Source organism: Urocampus carinirostris, chromosome 1, assembly GCF_059441175.1.
Source record: "Urocampus carinirostris isolate Australia breed hairy pipefish chromosome 1, RoL_Ucar_1.0, whole genome shotgun sequence".
In the NCBI taxonomy this organism is placed as follows: domain Eukaryota; kingdom Metazoa; phylum Chordata; class Actinopteri; order Syngnathiformes; family Syngnathidae; genus Urocampus; species Urocampus carinirostris.
In genome coordinates, this window is record NC_142349.1 from 63,634,897 (window position 1) to 63,648,349 (window position 13,453).

General features: G+C 39.0%; 1 protein-coding gene across 4 annotated transcripts in view; it reads left to right on the top strand.

Annotated features, from left to right (window-relative positions):
* The window catches only part of mib1 (MIB E3 ubiquitin protein ligase 1), a 72,021-nt gene that overhangs the window by 7,377 nt on the left and 51,191 nt on the right, over positions 1–13,453 (top strand). For all 4 annotated transcript variants that reach the window (XM_088348181.1, XM_088348190.1, XM_088348198.1 and 1 more), the window contains exons 3-9: positions 2,178–2,307; positions 4,791–4,895; positions 6,896–6,962; positions 9,076–9,280; positions 9,364–9,547; positions 11,051–11,195; positions 11,282–11,415. In XM_088348181.1, coding sequence (XP_088204307.1) covers positions 2,178–2,307; positions 4,791–4,895; positions 6,896–6,962; positions 9,076–9,280; positions 9,364–9,547; positions 11,051–11,195; positions 11,282–11,415 — 970 coding nt within the window. The remainder of the gene's footprint in view (positions 1–2,177; positions 2,308–4,790; positions 4,896–6,895; positions 6,963–9,075; positions 9,281–9,363; positions 9,548–11,050; positions 11,196–11,281; positions 11,416–13,453) is intronic.

The following is a 13,453-nucleotide window of genomic DNA, read 5'->3' on the forward strand; positions in this document are numbered from 1 at the left end:
AAACCAACAGGCAACCAATAGTGATAAGAAAATGAAACGGCATAACGTAGTGAAGCCCTGGGGGTAAATGTTTCACACACACACACACCCGCAAGGGCTTCAAGATGATTAATTTCCTTGACTATGCCATGTATAATATGCTTGGTGCATAAGATTTAATGGTGTGGTGTAAATCATGCTCTGAATACAAAAAAATATATACAGTATGTATATATGTAGATATGCATATTTAAGTTGTATGTAATATATATTTAAAGAGTGCTTTAACATGAAATTTTCTTTGTTATTTTGTCTATTTTTGCACTTGTGCAACAAATGAAAATGTGAAATAAGGAGGGAACACATTTAAAGTTAAGGGGATTCCATTTTTTTTTGCTGTTTTGTAGGGTACTCTGTCCTTGTTTTCCTAAGGATTACTACCTTGATAAAAAAAAACATCACACCTTTGAAACATAGTGACATTAATTCTATGTTTGGGTCTAGTGGTTCATGATCTACTTTAACTCCCAATTTACAAGATATGATGACATCATTCTTACATGAATATTTTTGGAACCGTAATACATAGTTCTTATGGTACTTTTCAAAGGCTTCACACCCAAGTGACCAGTAGGCTGTTTGGTGGAGTGAGTTTATTTACCTGAAATTAGTCTTTTATATAAGCTAGCATCGCAACTCAGATGAACACATGGCCTAACAGACGGCAGCCTTTTCAAACGACAGCTTCATCTTTCCCTCGAGACAGGCGGTGTGTGCTAGACAATAGATGGGGTGATCTTTGGGGGAGATCACACTTGTATGCCAATGAGATGGGGTGGGTGGTTCTTACGTCAGAATGGATTCTTTCAGTCCGTTCTGTGGAGGGAGTGGTTGACTGTGTTGGATTGCCACTTTCCAGCTGCTGCTATAGGATCAGAATGTCTGCAGTTGTATTATTTATTTTATTATATTTTGAGCAGTGTTTTGTGTCTATGGTTGGATTTTGTTTAGTCTTAACAGCTAGTTCAAGTTCCCCATTATAGTTGTAACCTTCCAACAAATCAGAGTATATGCTAATTGATTAATATCACACCATTAAGAAAGAAAAAGTTAAACTGCAGACTTTGTCTTCCATTTATACAGCGTGCGTATGAAGTCACACCCAAAGACTGAAGTATTTTCTAACCCCAAAAACCAGTCTGAAAATATTCGAAACAGAAATTCCCATTCTGAATATCTGAGGTGTTGATCTTTTACCTAAAATGTATTTGAGTCATTAAATAGTTCAAAATAAAAAGGGATTCAAAGTTATTTTTGGTAAATTGTTACATAGAGTAACTTATTTTTTTAGGTTATATGAGATTTTTGTCCTAGTTGTGCTGTGGGCTTAATGTTTGGTGTCAGGTTGGGAAGAGAAGAGAACAGGTGAAATAACTGGTGAATGTGAAGGTGTTCTTGACTCTCACCTCCCACGAGGGGAATATGGCTTCAGTACGTTGGCCTGGATGGGAGCCAGCAGGCTGTACTTGCCCAACACACACCACAGGAAATGGTGTTCCTATGACCTTAGTGGTGAAGGGAACCAACCAACCATAGATGTAGATAGAGAATTTTGTTGCAGACTCAACAATGAAATGCTCTTCTACTAAATAAAAACAATCTCATAAGTGTCACGTATTCACCTTTTAAAACGTTTTGCATAGTCGTGTGATTTTAAAGTCCTTTTTCCGATGTTAAATGTGTTCCTTTGCCTTTGAACGATGGAAAATGTTAATTGTAGCCCAATTTCATTTTTATGACATGTCACTTGAAACGCGAGTCTCTTTTAGTACTGTACATTGACATCCGCCACATATTAGATAACATTACCATGTTTTCAGGCATTTGGGCAAAATTTAGTAACACTAGTATCACTTTTACGGACCCTCAAATTGCCATTCCATCAAGAAAAATAAATTTGCTTTCCTTTGATTGGACAAATGATTCTGAATAATTAACTCTCATGCAAGTAGACAGACCATTAAGGAATTTGCTGGAGAAAAAATGTCATCTACTAAACTATGACTGATCATGTTTCGGACAGAAGCTAACGATATGCAATTTAACGTAATATTTTAAATTTGATTATTTATTTTTTCTCTGGAAAAACTTTCCAAGAAACCAAGATTACTCAGTGGTGTTTTCCCTGGTGTGGGCAGAGTGCTCCTGGAGTCGAGGCGCAAATCAAAGAAAATCACCGCCAGAGGCATCTTCACCGGAGGCCGAGTAGTGCGAGGCGTGGACTGGCAGTGGGAAGACCAGGATGGAGGCAATGGAAGGCGAGGAAAGGTAATCGCAGTTAATATGCTTTCATGGCACATGACTCAACGTCAGTGTCCTCTTCCCAGTGGAAAACTCAATGGCTATTACTGTTCAAAGTGACCCAATAGCTAATGTACGACTTAACATTTTGCTTTATTTATGTTGTTAAAAAAATGTGCCATTTTTATATTACGTATTGAATTTAGATAATGATGCTTTTCCACTTGCTTCTTGATATTAATCCAAACTAATGTTGCCTATAAAATCGTTATGAAGTCATTCTGTTGACAGATGGAGCTTGCACTTGTTGCCCTGTATCCGTACTACACACTGACATTGACTTAGCTCCAGTTCTGAGCATATTTTAAGAGCCCCTCTTGGCAATTTAAGAGTTCATTTTGCTGTGTTATTTAATGGCATATCTCATCACTATTTTATCATGCCGCCAGCAGTTGTTGCGCTCGACTTGAAAACCATTACAGCCCTTCTAATGCTTTGATGTATTTTTAGTGCCGCCCAAATATTAACTCCTCGACCTATCAATCGGGTATCACTACGAGGGGCTGAAAATAAATGAACTTTTACTTAGGGCATCTGTTTTAACATATACATTCATTTAACGGTGCTCCTCATCTTTTTTAATTAATGGTACAGTACCACAACCAAGATTCGGACAAGACTATGGACTTTGCCAACATAGATTCCTAAGATTTACATTCAAACATGGTTTATTAGAGATTTGGATTAACAATTTTGATCATTGTTTATAGTTCAATTTTTTTTTGTCACTGAAAACATTCATAATGAAAGCAGTATGTGACATTTAAAACAATAATATTAATAAAAATTGGAACATACAGTATTTTTAATGCAATAGGAAGCCTGGTGCGTGCCAGGGTTTAATTGGTGCCGCCAAGGTCTCATAAACTTGTTTTATTAAAAAATATAATATTTTTGAATATACATGTATACTAATATAGTTAATAAAAATAGCTTAATCTCAATACATACAAGATCGCAAATCCCATGGTGTGCTCGCTTGTGGGCTTTTTGTCCTCTAAATTGCGTCGTTGGTTAATATGTGTGGTGGTTTTTCTGTATCAGCGCTAATTTGTGCGCTTCCAGCAGTATCATTGTGTTTAAAAATAAAATAATAAAATAAAATAAATAGAATACAGAAATACCCAATTTAACGTATTGATACAGGGTAGTTAAATAGTGCTACATAAAATAGACACTGTAATAAAAATAGGGTAATATGCAATATGTGGGGGTGGGGTTTAATGTGGGCTTTTACTCCTCCGGGTGGAGTTAAAAAGCCTCATGGCATGAGGAAGAAATGATCTCCTCAGTCTGTCCGTGTTACAAGACTGTGACAGCAGTCTGTCGCTGAAGCTGCTCTTCTGTTTGGAGATGATGCTGTGTAGTGGAGAAGAAGAGGAGGATATTAAAACATAAGTCAAAGCATGGAAATGATCCTAATTTTGACTTATTTTATTCATATTATTGGCTCCAAAATATTGCGCATTGCCTATCACTGACAGATGAACCCGAATCAGTCCCTCAAAAAATGGGCTCTTTGTATTCCGTTTGGACTAATTATATTTTTCTTTTTGTTTTTCATATTTCAATCTATATTTTTGTGAATTCCGTAAAGCAATTATGTACAGGGAAGAGTAAATAGGTGCCTTTTTGCGCTTGTTATTGTAAGGTTTATTATCGCTCGATATTTCAATTGCAATCATCAATAAGGGGAGCAATTGGCTGACGTCGACAGGTATGCAATAACTCCCTGCAAACCATTGAAGAACCGGCATCCTGTCATAGCAGCAATCACAAGAACCCTGGTACTGATATTTAATACTGTAAATTGGTTCGGGGAGGGACGGGCGCCACCGGGGTGTATTTGCCTAAGACACATCACAGGAACTAGTGCCCCTACGACTCTAGTAGTAAAGGGATCCTACCAACCAATTTACCAAATCACCGACGTATAACAATATTGATGATTTGGTCGGTTCATTCTTCGATACGATATCTTAAAACTGTACAGCACGAGCATTGGAACGACACGTTATTTTCAGTATGATTAGATGGCAAGCAGGTTTTTTTTTTGCATGAAACTCTTCTCGTTTACTATGCTTTGTGGGTGTGGCTTGTTTGGTATGTCATTGCCTTTCATTAGTAGTGTATTTATGACTCAATAGTACACAAGAGCACACATTCATCTAGATGTAGCTTCTTGATGTTGCTCTAAAGATACACAATCCGTTTGCATTATAAATGTAAAAATACTTACGGGGGGAATGTGGGGTCAATGCTCCCAGAGCCCACTAGACTGTCCATCCACAGGGGTCTCACAAAATGATGGGCAAACACTCACAGAATATAAAAGAACCAATAAGATCAACATAAAATTCCTATTTTTGTCGCACCCAGGGAAAAGCGGCTAAAGCGCTGTGAGGACATGTAAATGCTCAATAGTTACAGTTCCTGTTTTTTCTTAACAGGTGACCGAGATTCAAGACTGGAGCGCAGCCAGCCCTCATAGCGCTGCCTACGTATTATGGGACAACGGTGCCAAGAACCTGTACCGCGTCGGTTTTGAAGGAATGGTGAGCACGGGTGCACAATTACTACTTCACACACACACACGGACACACACTGTCCTTCCATACATCAGCTGTCAGGGGGCTTTTTTGTTTGACTGCAGGGTGTAGGCCCCCCCTTTTTTTTTGCCACTTTGAGGCCTTTGTAAGAGCCACACAAGGTTCGGCCACCATTGTATGTACAAGCAGCTGGAGGTGAAATCCTTCTGCATGATAAAGGCAATCTGCTTTCTAAGGAGGGGTAAGAGTGAACATGGATGTCAAGCTTGCGGCAGGGTGGGTGGGGTTTTCGGAGTGGTTGTATTTACACGCGTCTCTGATTAAAAACACGCGTCGTCTTATTGGTGGAAATCTTGCCACGGTTTATGAAAGAAGCCAACTGTTTTCTGGTTGCATAACCGAGTTTTCCTTTTGTTATTCTAATGCGGTGTGGAACGTCTGGTTTTGAACACAATCTGTTCCTATTAGAATCAGAAGCATTTGGAAGATGTCTAGCGAAATTATCTGAAACAAAAATATTTTTGTTAGCAGGGCAGTCCTCATCACATAATTTCATCCAGGAGTGTTAATATAAAAACAATACAGTACAACAATCTTTTATGTCATGATTTAAATTTCTTACACTGTAGCACTGTACTTTTTAAATTGAAGCAGTAGCGGTAATTATATGTCTTTGCTCGATGTGCATTGATAACAGCAATTAATTGTCAATAGTGCTCTTTTTGTTTTTGGGTTTTAGTGGAACTCAACTTAAAGATTCGCAAACAATATTACGCTCTTTGCACCCTTTACTTGTCTAAACATGGGATTCTGTGTTTGTTGAATATGGATTAAAAAGCATTCTCCACCTCCTTTAACTCATCATTGGGGCTATTTCAAGAGTTAATTTTGAGGATGAATCATGGTTCTTCTGCTCTCTGGACCAACCCATGATTGGTCATTAGCTGAAGCTTGACCAACCTGTAAATCTAAACTGCTGCTAATCTGTACATCTGTTGGTTTTGTTTGACTTTTTTGCACTACTGGCAGTTCTTTATAGCTAGCCACTCCTTGCACATCTGTTCTCCTCTGCACTATTGTACTACAGTGTTATTGTTACTGTTTACCTGACTTGTTTACCTGACTGCCCATTTTGCACATCTGGTTAGCTGCTCCTCTTGCACTCTTTGCACTACTGTAAAATACTATACATAGCCATAATTATTTAGTATATTATTAGTACTCAATACTCCAACTCAATACAACATTTTATTTATATTTATATCTGTACATTCAAGGAAACTGTGCGGGTCAGATATATCGACATTTCGTTCTGTATACACGTGTACTAGAATGACAATAAAGTAGATCTGAATCTGAATCTGTAGTGAAGGCCTGTACAACACTTCTTTTGAGAAAGCCTTTGGTTTGACTGGTTGACTTCAATTGCATGTTTATACACCAGTCTTTTGAGGAACAAAATGTTCATTTGTAATAGTGCCGATAGTGCCGCGTGCGAGTTTGCCTTTTTTCCAGGCTTAATGCTAAACACGATTATGTAAAAAAAAAAGGAGTAGAATTGTGACCACACTTGTTTAATACTGCTGACCTACTGTAGTGTTTTCTAAATGCAAGCTCCTCTACTTACTGGAACCTCTTTAAACCTAATATACTTTTATTTTAATTAGAAGAAATTCTTTATATGGTAAGGTCTAACTAAGTTCTCCACTCAATTAAAGGAAAAATGGTTTCTCATTTGTTTTAATTCACTAGTAGGACTTTCCCATGGCAGGAATGTGTCTTCTTCCCTTGAACTTTGCCACACATCCATCCACATTGTTCTGCAACATAGTGCTTTTCTGTCTCACCTATTGCTACTACTTTTGCAGTGAGCAAACACACACACTCTCAGCAGCAGCAGCACTTTAGGTGTCTGCGTTTGGGTTTTTTTATTATTCATGCTTATGCCCTTACTGTTGGACTCCCACGGGTCACTCATTTACAAAGCCTTCTCTTGTCTCACACAGTCGGACCTGAAATGTGTTCAGGACGCCAAGGGAGGTTCTTTTTACAGAGATCACTGTCCAGTGTTGGGTAAGTAAGCAAGTAAGCCAGATGGCCTTGTTCTTTGATTTTTTTTTTCCTGGCTACTTCTTTTCCACTGCTGCAGTAAATTCAGGGGCAGCAGGGAGATCTAATGTAGTAATGCTTGTGTGGCTAGTTGGCCACTAGATGGTAGCATCACATTGTTGCTTGGTTTCAGTACAGTTTCCTTAGGATTGATCACCCCCCTCCCCCTCCTAATATCATACTGGGCCAAATTATATGACCTTAAAGTTAAATGGTGCAGTTAATGTGTTTAGTGTTGTGTCCATGCAGTCAATCTTACATTGATTGTTTTTGGCACCATGTAGTCTAAGGTTTACAACTTTATTTGAACCCAATTTTTCCAAACAAACCCAAAATGTTAAATTCTTATTCTTATCTACCGTATTTTCACAACTACAGAGCGCACAGTGTTGAAAGGCGCTGACTCCGTAGCTGGTTATATTTCTGTATTTAAATTTACACAGGGCCCATCGCATAATAGGGTGCTGGTGCTCTATGCTGGGGCCACTGTTGCGCAAAAAAATGACAACCCTCTTGCATGAAATGTGCCCCTTCATTCATACAAGGTACAAATGCTCTGTGCTTTATTGTTTTATTACATTCCACCCAAAATGGGATACAAAGACGTATAAGTAACGTTTGCATGACTGGGGACAATTCATGCAGGGGGCACGGGGGCATTTTCGGCACAACACCGCCTTACAACACAGTCAAGCATACAATTGTGCGTATTTAAAAATACAGCGGTAGCAAAACTGAGTTTGATTGTGTTCCATATTTAAGTATTGATTACGAAGTAAAACTCACGGATAAAAACTTGTTGTTGGAGTTCGTTTTTCAGCTTCTTCCACTTGCGAACCTTTGATTCATCGAGCTTCCCGTGTTCCTCTGTATAGCGTAGAAATCAACACATCATGGCGGACGAAAATACGGAAAGCATTCAAAGGAGGGAAAGTGAGGTTTTAAATTTAATTAATATTTGGGGAAGGGGCAACTCTGCCTCCGGTAGCACAATGATTTTTAAATTGCTATATGTGCTACCTTGTTAGCATCCATGAGTACATCCGCACACAATGTATGCATTGTTTGTGATGTCTCTTCCGCACAAGCAGGATATGATGGCGTTCAAACAAAAGACGCTTATAAATCAAAGGAGATCGCATTTAGTCACAAGATGTATTTAGTTGAAAATGTGAACAATCTCACAGCACCTGATTTCACTCAAAAATCCTAATTGAGGGTTAAGCTTTGCAGTGTGAACGGCAGCCTCATCGTGTCCTTAGCTACGCCCGTCGCTTTACATCTAACACAGGGCGCACTGCACGATAAGGCGTTCCGCGCAATCTGAAGAAAATCGGAGACTTTAAGGTGTGCCTTATAGTCGTGAAAATGCGGTAATTCAAATGTTTCGGATTCACGATTTGTTCGTAAATAACACACAAAGGCAAAGTTTGGGTGCGCGTTAAACATGAGGTTTTACGATAGTACGTTATCGTAGCTGAGCAGTAAGCTATCAGTCGAAAATATGCCTGACCATATTTGGACAAACTGTAATAAGACAGGATTTAAACCCCGGATTGCGGCGGTGTGAACGTGGACCACTACACCTCTAAGGTTGTAATGACAGGAAAAGGCTTTCATTTTTTATCTTATCATCACACTATTTTTACTCATGCTACGCTACTACATTGTTGAATACGTTGGGCCATGATTAAAATAATATATTTACAATGTTCACTACAAACAAAATTCCAAAATAAAAAAATGTAATTTAATTTTTTCATAGTCTGATTCAGTGTCAATTAATCATTTTAATCATGACAACAAAAATTCAGCAACGTGGCACCGTGAGTAAAAATATTGTGATAAGATAAAACCGAGGTTTCCTGTATTATCTGTTACTCTTCAGGTCAAGTGTTGAAGAATAGCAGCCGCGATCCACGTTCAAATCCCGTTGCGATAGTTCTGGATACTAAAGTGAAACCAAATTTTGGGCTGATTTTAATCAAAAAATAGGGTTGTGTGATGTTCACGAGTGTGTGTTATACACAAGTAATTACGAATGACATATACTTTTTAAAAAAGTGGTCTGTTTTAGGTGAACAAAACGGCAACAGGAACCCTGGCGGTCTTCAGATCGGAGACTTGGTCAACATTGACTTGGACTTGGAGATCGTCCAGTCGCTCCAGCACGGCCACGGCGGCTGGACTGACGGCATGTTCGAAACGCTTACCACCACCGGCACTGTGTGCGGCATCGACGAAGATCACGACATCGTGGTGCAATATCCCAGCGGGAACAGGTAAATAATCGCAACTTGTAATTTATCGTAAAATAACATTATAGGCATTCATAAACCAAGAGCATTTTTTATGTCTGTCACAGGTGGACATTCAACCCAGCTGTGCTAACGAAAGCCAATGTGGTGCGCAGCGGTGAAGTGGCGGCTGGAGCAGAGGGTGGCACATCGCAGTTCCTGGTGGGTGACCTGGTTCAGATTTGCTACGACATCGACCGCATCAAGCTGCTACAAAAAGGACACGGAGAGTGGGCTGAGGCCATGCTCCCTGTAAGTTTTTAATGGGAATAGTATATACATCACCATGTGTGCTCTGGGTTTGAGATTCCTGACATCATACAATGTAGTTAATCACATCCGTTTTAATACCAAGAATAATTAGAATAAAATATATGTAGTGGAGAAGAACATCAAGTATTAGAATATGTGCAGCTAACTAAGCTTTTCGGGAATTAGCATTGTAGTGACCGACTCTTCTACTGTAAGTGTTTTTATTATGATCATTACTGTCCCCATCGTAGAACTAATGTAGGTTATTTTATTATATTAAATTACTTAACAAATACAGTATACAAAAACCTGATAAGTGACACAGTTGTTTCCAGAAACTTCTTTATAAATGTTATTGTTCTGTAATTTGATTATTGAGTGATTTCCAACATATCACATTATGCTGATAATCATCAAGCCTGATATTTAAAGCAGGGGCTAAATGATCAACGTCTGCCTGATAATTGTTGTGTGTGTACACAGTAGCATGGAAATTGTTGTAAATCAAAATTCATGATTTTATTCACTAAGCTATAGTACAGGAGTGGCGAACACGCGGCTCTAGAGCCGCATGCCGCTCTTGGCCAATAAGAATGCGTATTTTCTATATACTGTGGCTCTTTGCCTGGTTTCATGTTTAGTTTTTTCCCCCTCTTAAAACACACTTTAATCCATCAGAGTTAATCAAAATAATAAATAATATTTTGAAATTTATTTAGCAGATTTGTTGTTTTTATGTTGCTCCGGACACTTAATTGACTGCCAATCATCTGCGTAAGTCACGTCTAATATCGGTCAGTGCGTATCCACATCTTTTCTTTAACAACTGATTTTTACCCCTTGTTTCGCGTTTGCCACCAACTCACATGAATGATCCGATCATTGTATGTCTACAGGTGAATTACTAAGCGGCTGAATTTAGCTCGGTGTGTTTCTTCATCATGCATTATCATTCAGTTGGATTTGTTTTGTGGAATTCATGTCATAATTTGCCTCTTGCCCTTGGTTAGCCAACCTTAAAATTGCATTGCCCACTCCGAAGGGACATTGCTATCCAGAATCTTAGATGTAACTTAATAGCCATTTATCTACTCCTAGATGCCACCTGTCTCTGCCTAATGAGCCTGAGCAGTCTTTGTTATTGATGACCAAAACACACAAACCTTGACAAGCTCCTAACTCCGTCTCGTAATCTGTATTGAGTCATGTTTTACTCTGGAGAGGCTTTCCCACACAGTGATTAAGTCCTAAAGATTTGAGACGCGCCCCTATCTCTATATTCATCACTAAAATGTATCGTCATCTTAATACTAAGATGTAGTAATGTTTTATTGTATAATTGATTGGGTTTTATTTGTAGTATGAGCTTTTTATCTTGGGTACTTCAGTCTTTAGTTTTACTTTATCCTACTGTTATTTCCACTCCTCCATATATGTATTAGATTGATCACATAGCCCTAAGAGAACTATTTTAATGAGTTTTGTGGTAACATTTATCAACAGACCCTCGGGAAGGTGGGCCGTGTACAGCAGATCTACTCCGACAGTGACCTGAAGGTGGAGGTGTGTGGGACATCGTGGACATACAATCCCGCCGCCGTCACCAAAATCGCTCCCTCGGGCTCAGCCGTTAGCAACGCCTCCGGAGGTTTGTGCCATTGCCGCCTGTGCGCCATGACTTTGGCACTGCACCGAACTTTGAATGGTTTTTCCCTTCCCTTTTTGTTCATCCAGAGCGTCTTTCCCAGCTGCTGAAGAAATTATTTGAGACACAGGAATCCGGTGACATCAACGAGGAGCTAGTCAAGGCAGCAGCAAATGGCGATCTGGCCAAGGTGGAAGACATTTTGAAGAGACCCGATGTTGATGTAAGTGCCATTTTGCAACCAACTGGGGGCGCATATTTTCCTGGCCAAAGAGGGCTACTGTAGGAATTGGAAGCTGGCACTTTGGGATCCATTTATTTCCTCATCTCCAGCTGTACATGCTCATATTATATTTCTCAATAATGACCACGAGGCATTTTATTTCGCTACATCTGGCGTGTGCATTTTAATGTGTCGAAGTTTAACCCATAGCCTCGGGCCTCAAGATTGAAACCATGATTAAGGAGTTGTGGAAAAATACAATACTGATGTTATTTCGAAAGTATGAGTCATTCCGCTCGTTGGCCTTCGGACTGGGGTGAGCGCATGGGTAAGGGCACAGCTGCCTACTGAAGGGCAAACATTTCTGATTTTAGAATTGGAAGCTCTGCTTTTTAAAGCAATAAGACAGGCAGAGATTTAATACAAAATGACCCAGGTGGATTTTCTAGGTGTTTTATTTATTCTCATATTTAAGGACATTACAAATACATTTCATGTAGACCCTACTTTGTCTGCAACATTCTGCCTATTGAGATGGTATCATAAATAATAATAATAATAATAATAATAATAATAATAATTTCCTTTGTATTGTCATTCTTTTGTAAGAACGAAATGTCGATACACCTGACCCGTTGTAGCGAGCCGATGCAGCCGCAGCCAACAGAGGGCGCCGCCATTTTACCAATGTTATAAGTCTTAGGTATGACTCGGCCAAGGCGCGAACCAGCGACCTCCCAGTCTCAAAGCGGGCGCCCTACCATCTAGGCTACTGAGCTGGTAAATAGATAGATATATAGATACTTTATTCATCCCTGTAGGGAAATTCACACTTCCAGCAGTATCCTTGTGTTGAAAAATAATAAAATAAAGATATTGAATACAAAAATACCCAATAAAACGAGTATTTAAATAGTACTACGGAAATACAGACTGTAGTAAAAATAGGGTAATATGCAAATGTGAGGGCGGGTTAATATGGGCTTTTACTCCCCCAGGTGGAGTTCAAGAGCCTCATGGCATGAGAAATAGGATGAAAGATTTATTGGGAGGGTTTCCTGTTTTAGAATTTTAGAATTTCACACCGTTATGATTAAACACCCGAAATATAAAAGACGTATTCCCATGTTTTGTCTTTTGTCGAGCCTTTTTTCTTTCATTTTTGCACTTTTTTCATTGTAAATATTTCATTCATGCAAAAAATAACAAAAAAGTATTTTTATAATAGCAGCGACAGTATGATGAAATTATGATTATTGCTAATATTATTTATAAGTATTCTTATTCGTATATTATCTTGCAAAACACCAAGAAAATACATACAGCGTCTAACAATGTCATAATTTGAAAGCATACATCTCCAAAAGACATGCTTTTTCAGTTAAGCACTTTTATAAAATACATTTCGGTGAAGCGACATTATATTTAGGAGTACAGTATAGTCATATGTTTGAGGTTCTTCTAATAGTCTAAGGCTGTCTTCTCATTATAATTGTGGAAAATGAAGTCGGAAGCAAAGTCCACCATTTTTTTTGTCTCCCAGTTACTGCGCCAAATTTTTAAAAATTAAGATAAGATGATGTTGCTTAATTGAGCCCTTAATGACTAATCAGAGTTCACCCTATTTCTAAAGGTGAGCAGTCATTGGCCGCTACCTGTGCAGGTGTGATGTCCTTTGTAATCGTCAGCAAGCGCTAAATGACTGACCTTTGTGTTCATAATATATTGGGTGGACGTTGCTTCGTATTTTATATCAGAAACATGGTTGATCAGAGTGCTGTGTTTGGGGATCATGAGACTTAAAGAAAATCTTTGGGTTGACATTGTCTTTCAAGATGCTTGCAATTGGCATGTCAATGCTCTGGCTGTGACACGATGTAAGGAGAGGTTTGAGAACCTTCCACTTGAGCATCCCTCTCAGTCTAAGGAGCATTACTGCTGGGGCTGCCAAGGAATCTTGAAGCGTACTGAACAGTGCGGGTCTCGTTTCAGCCTGACTCAGTCCGCAATTATCCAAGGGAATTATCTGTTTGATGCA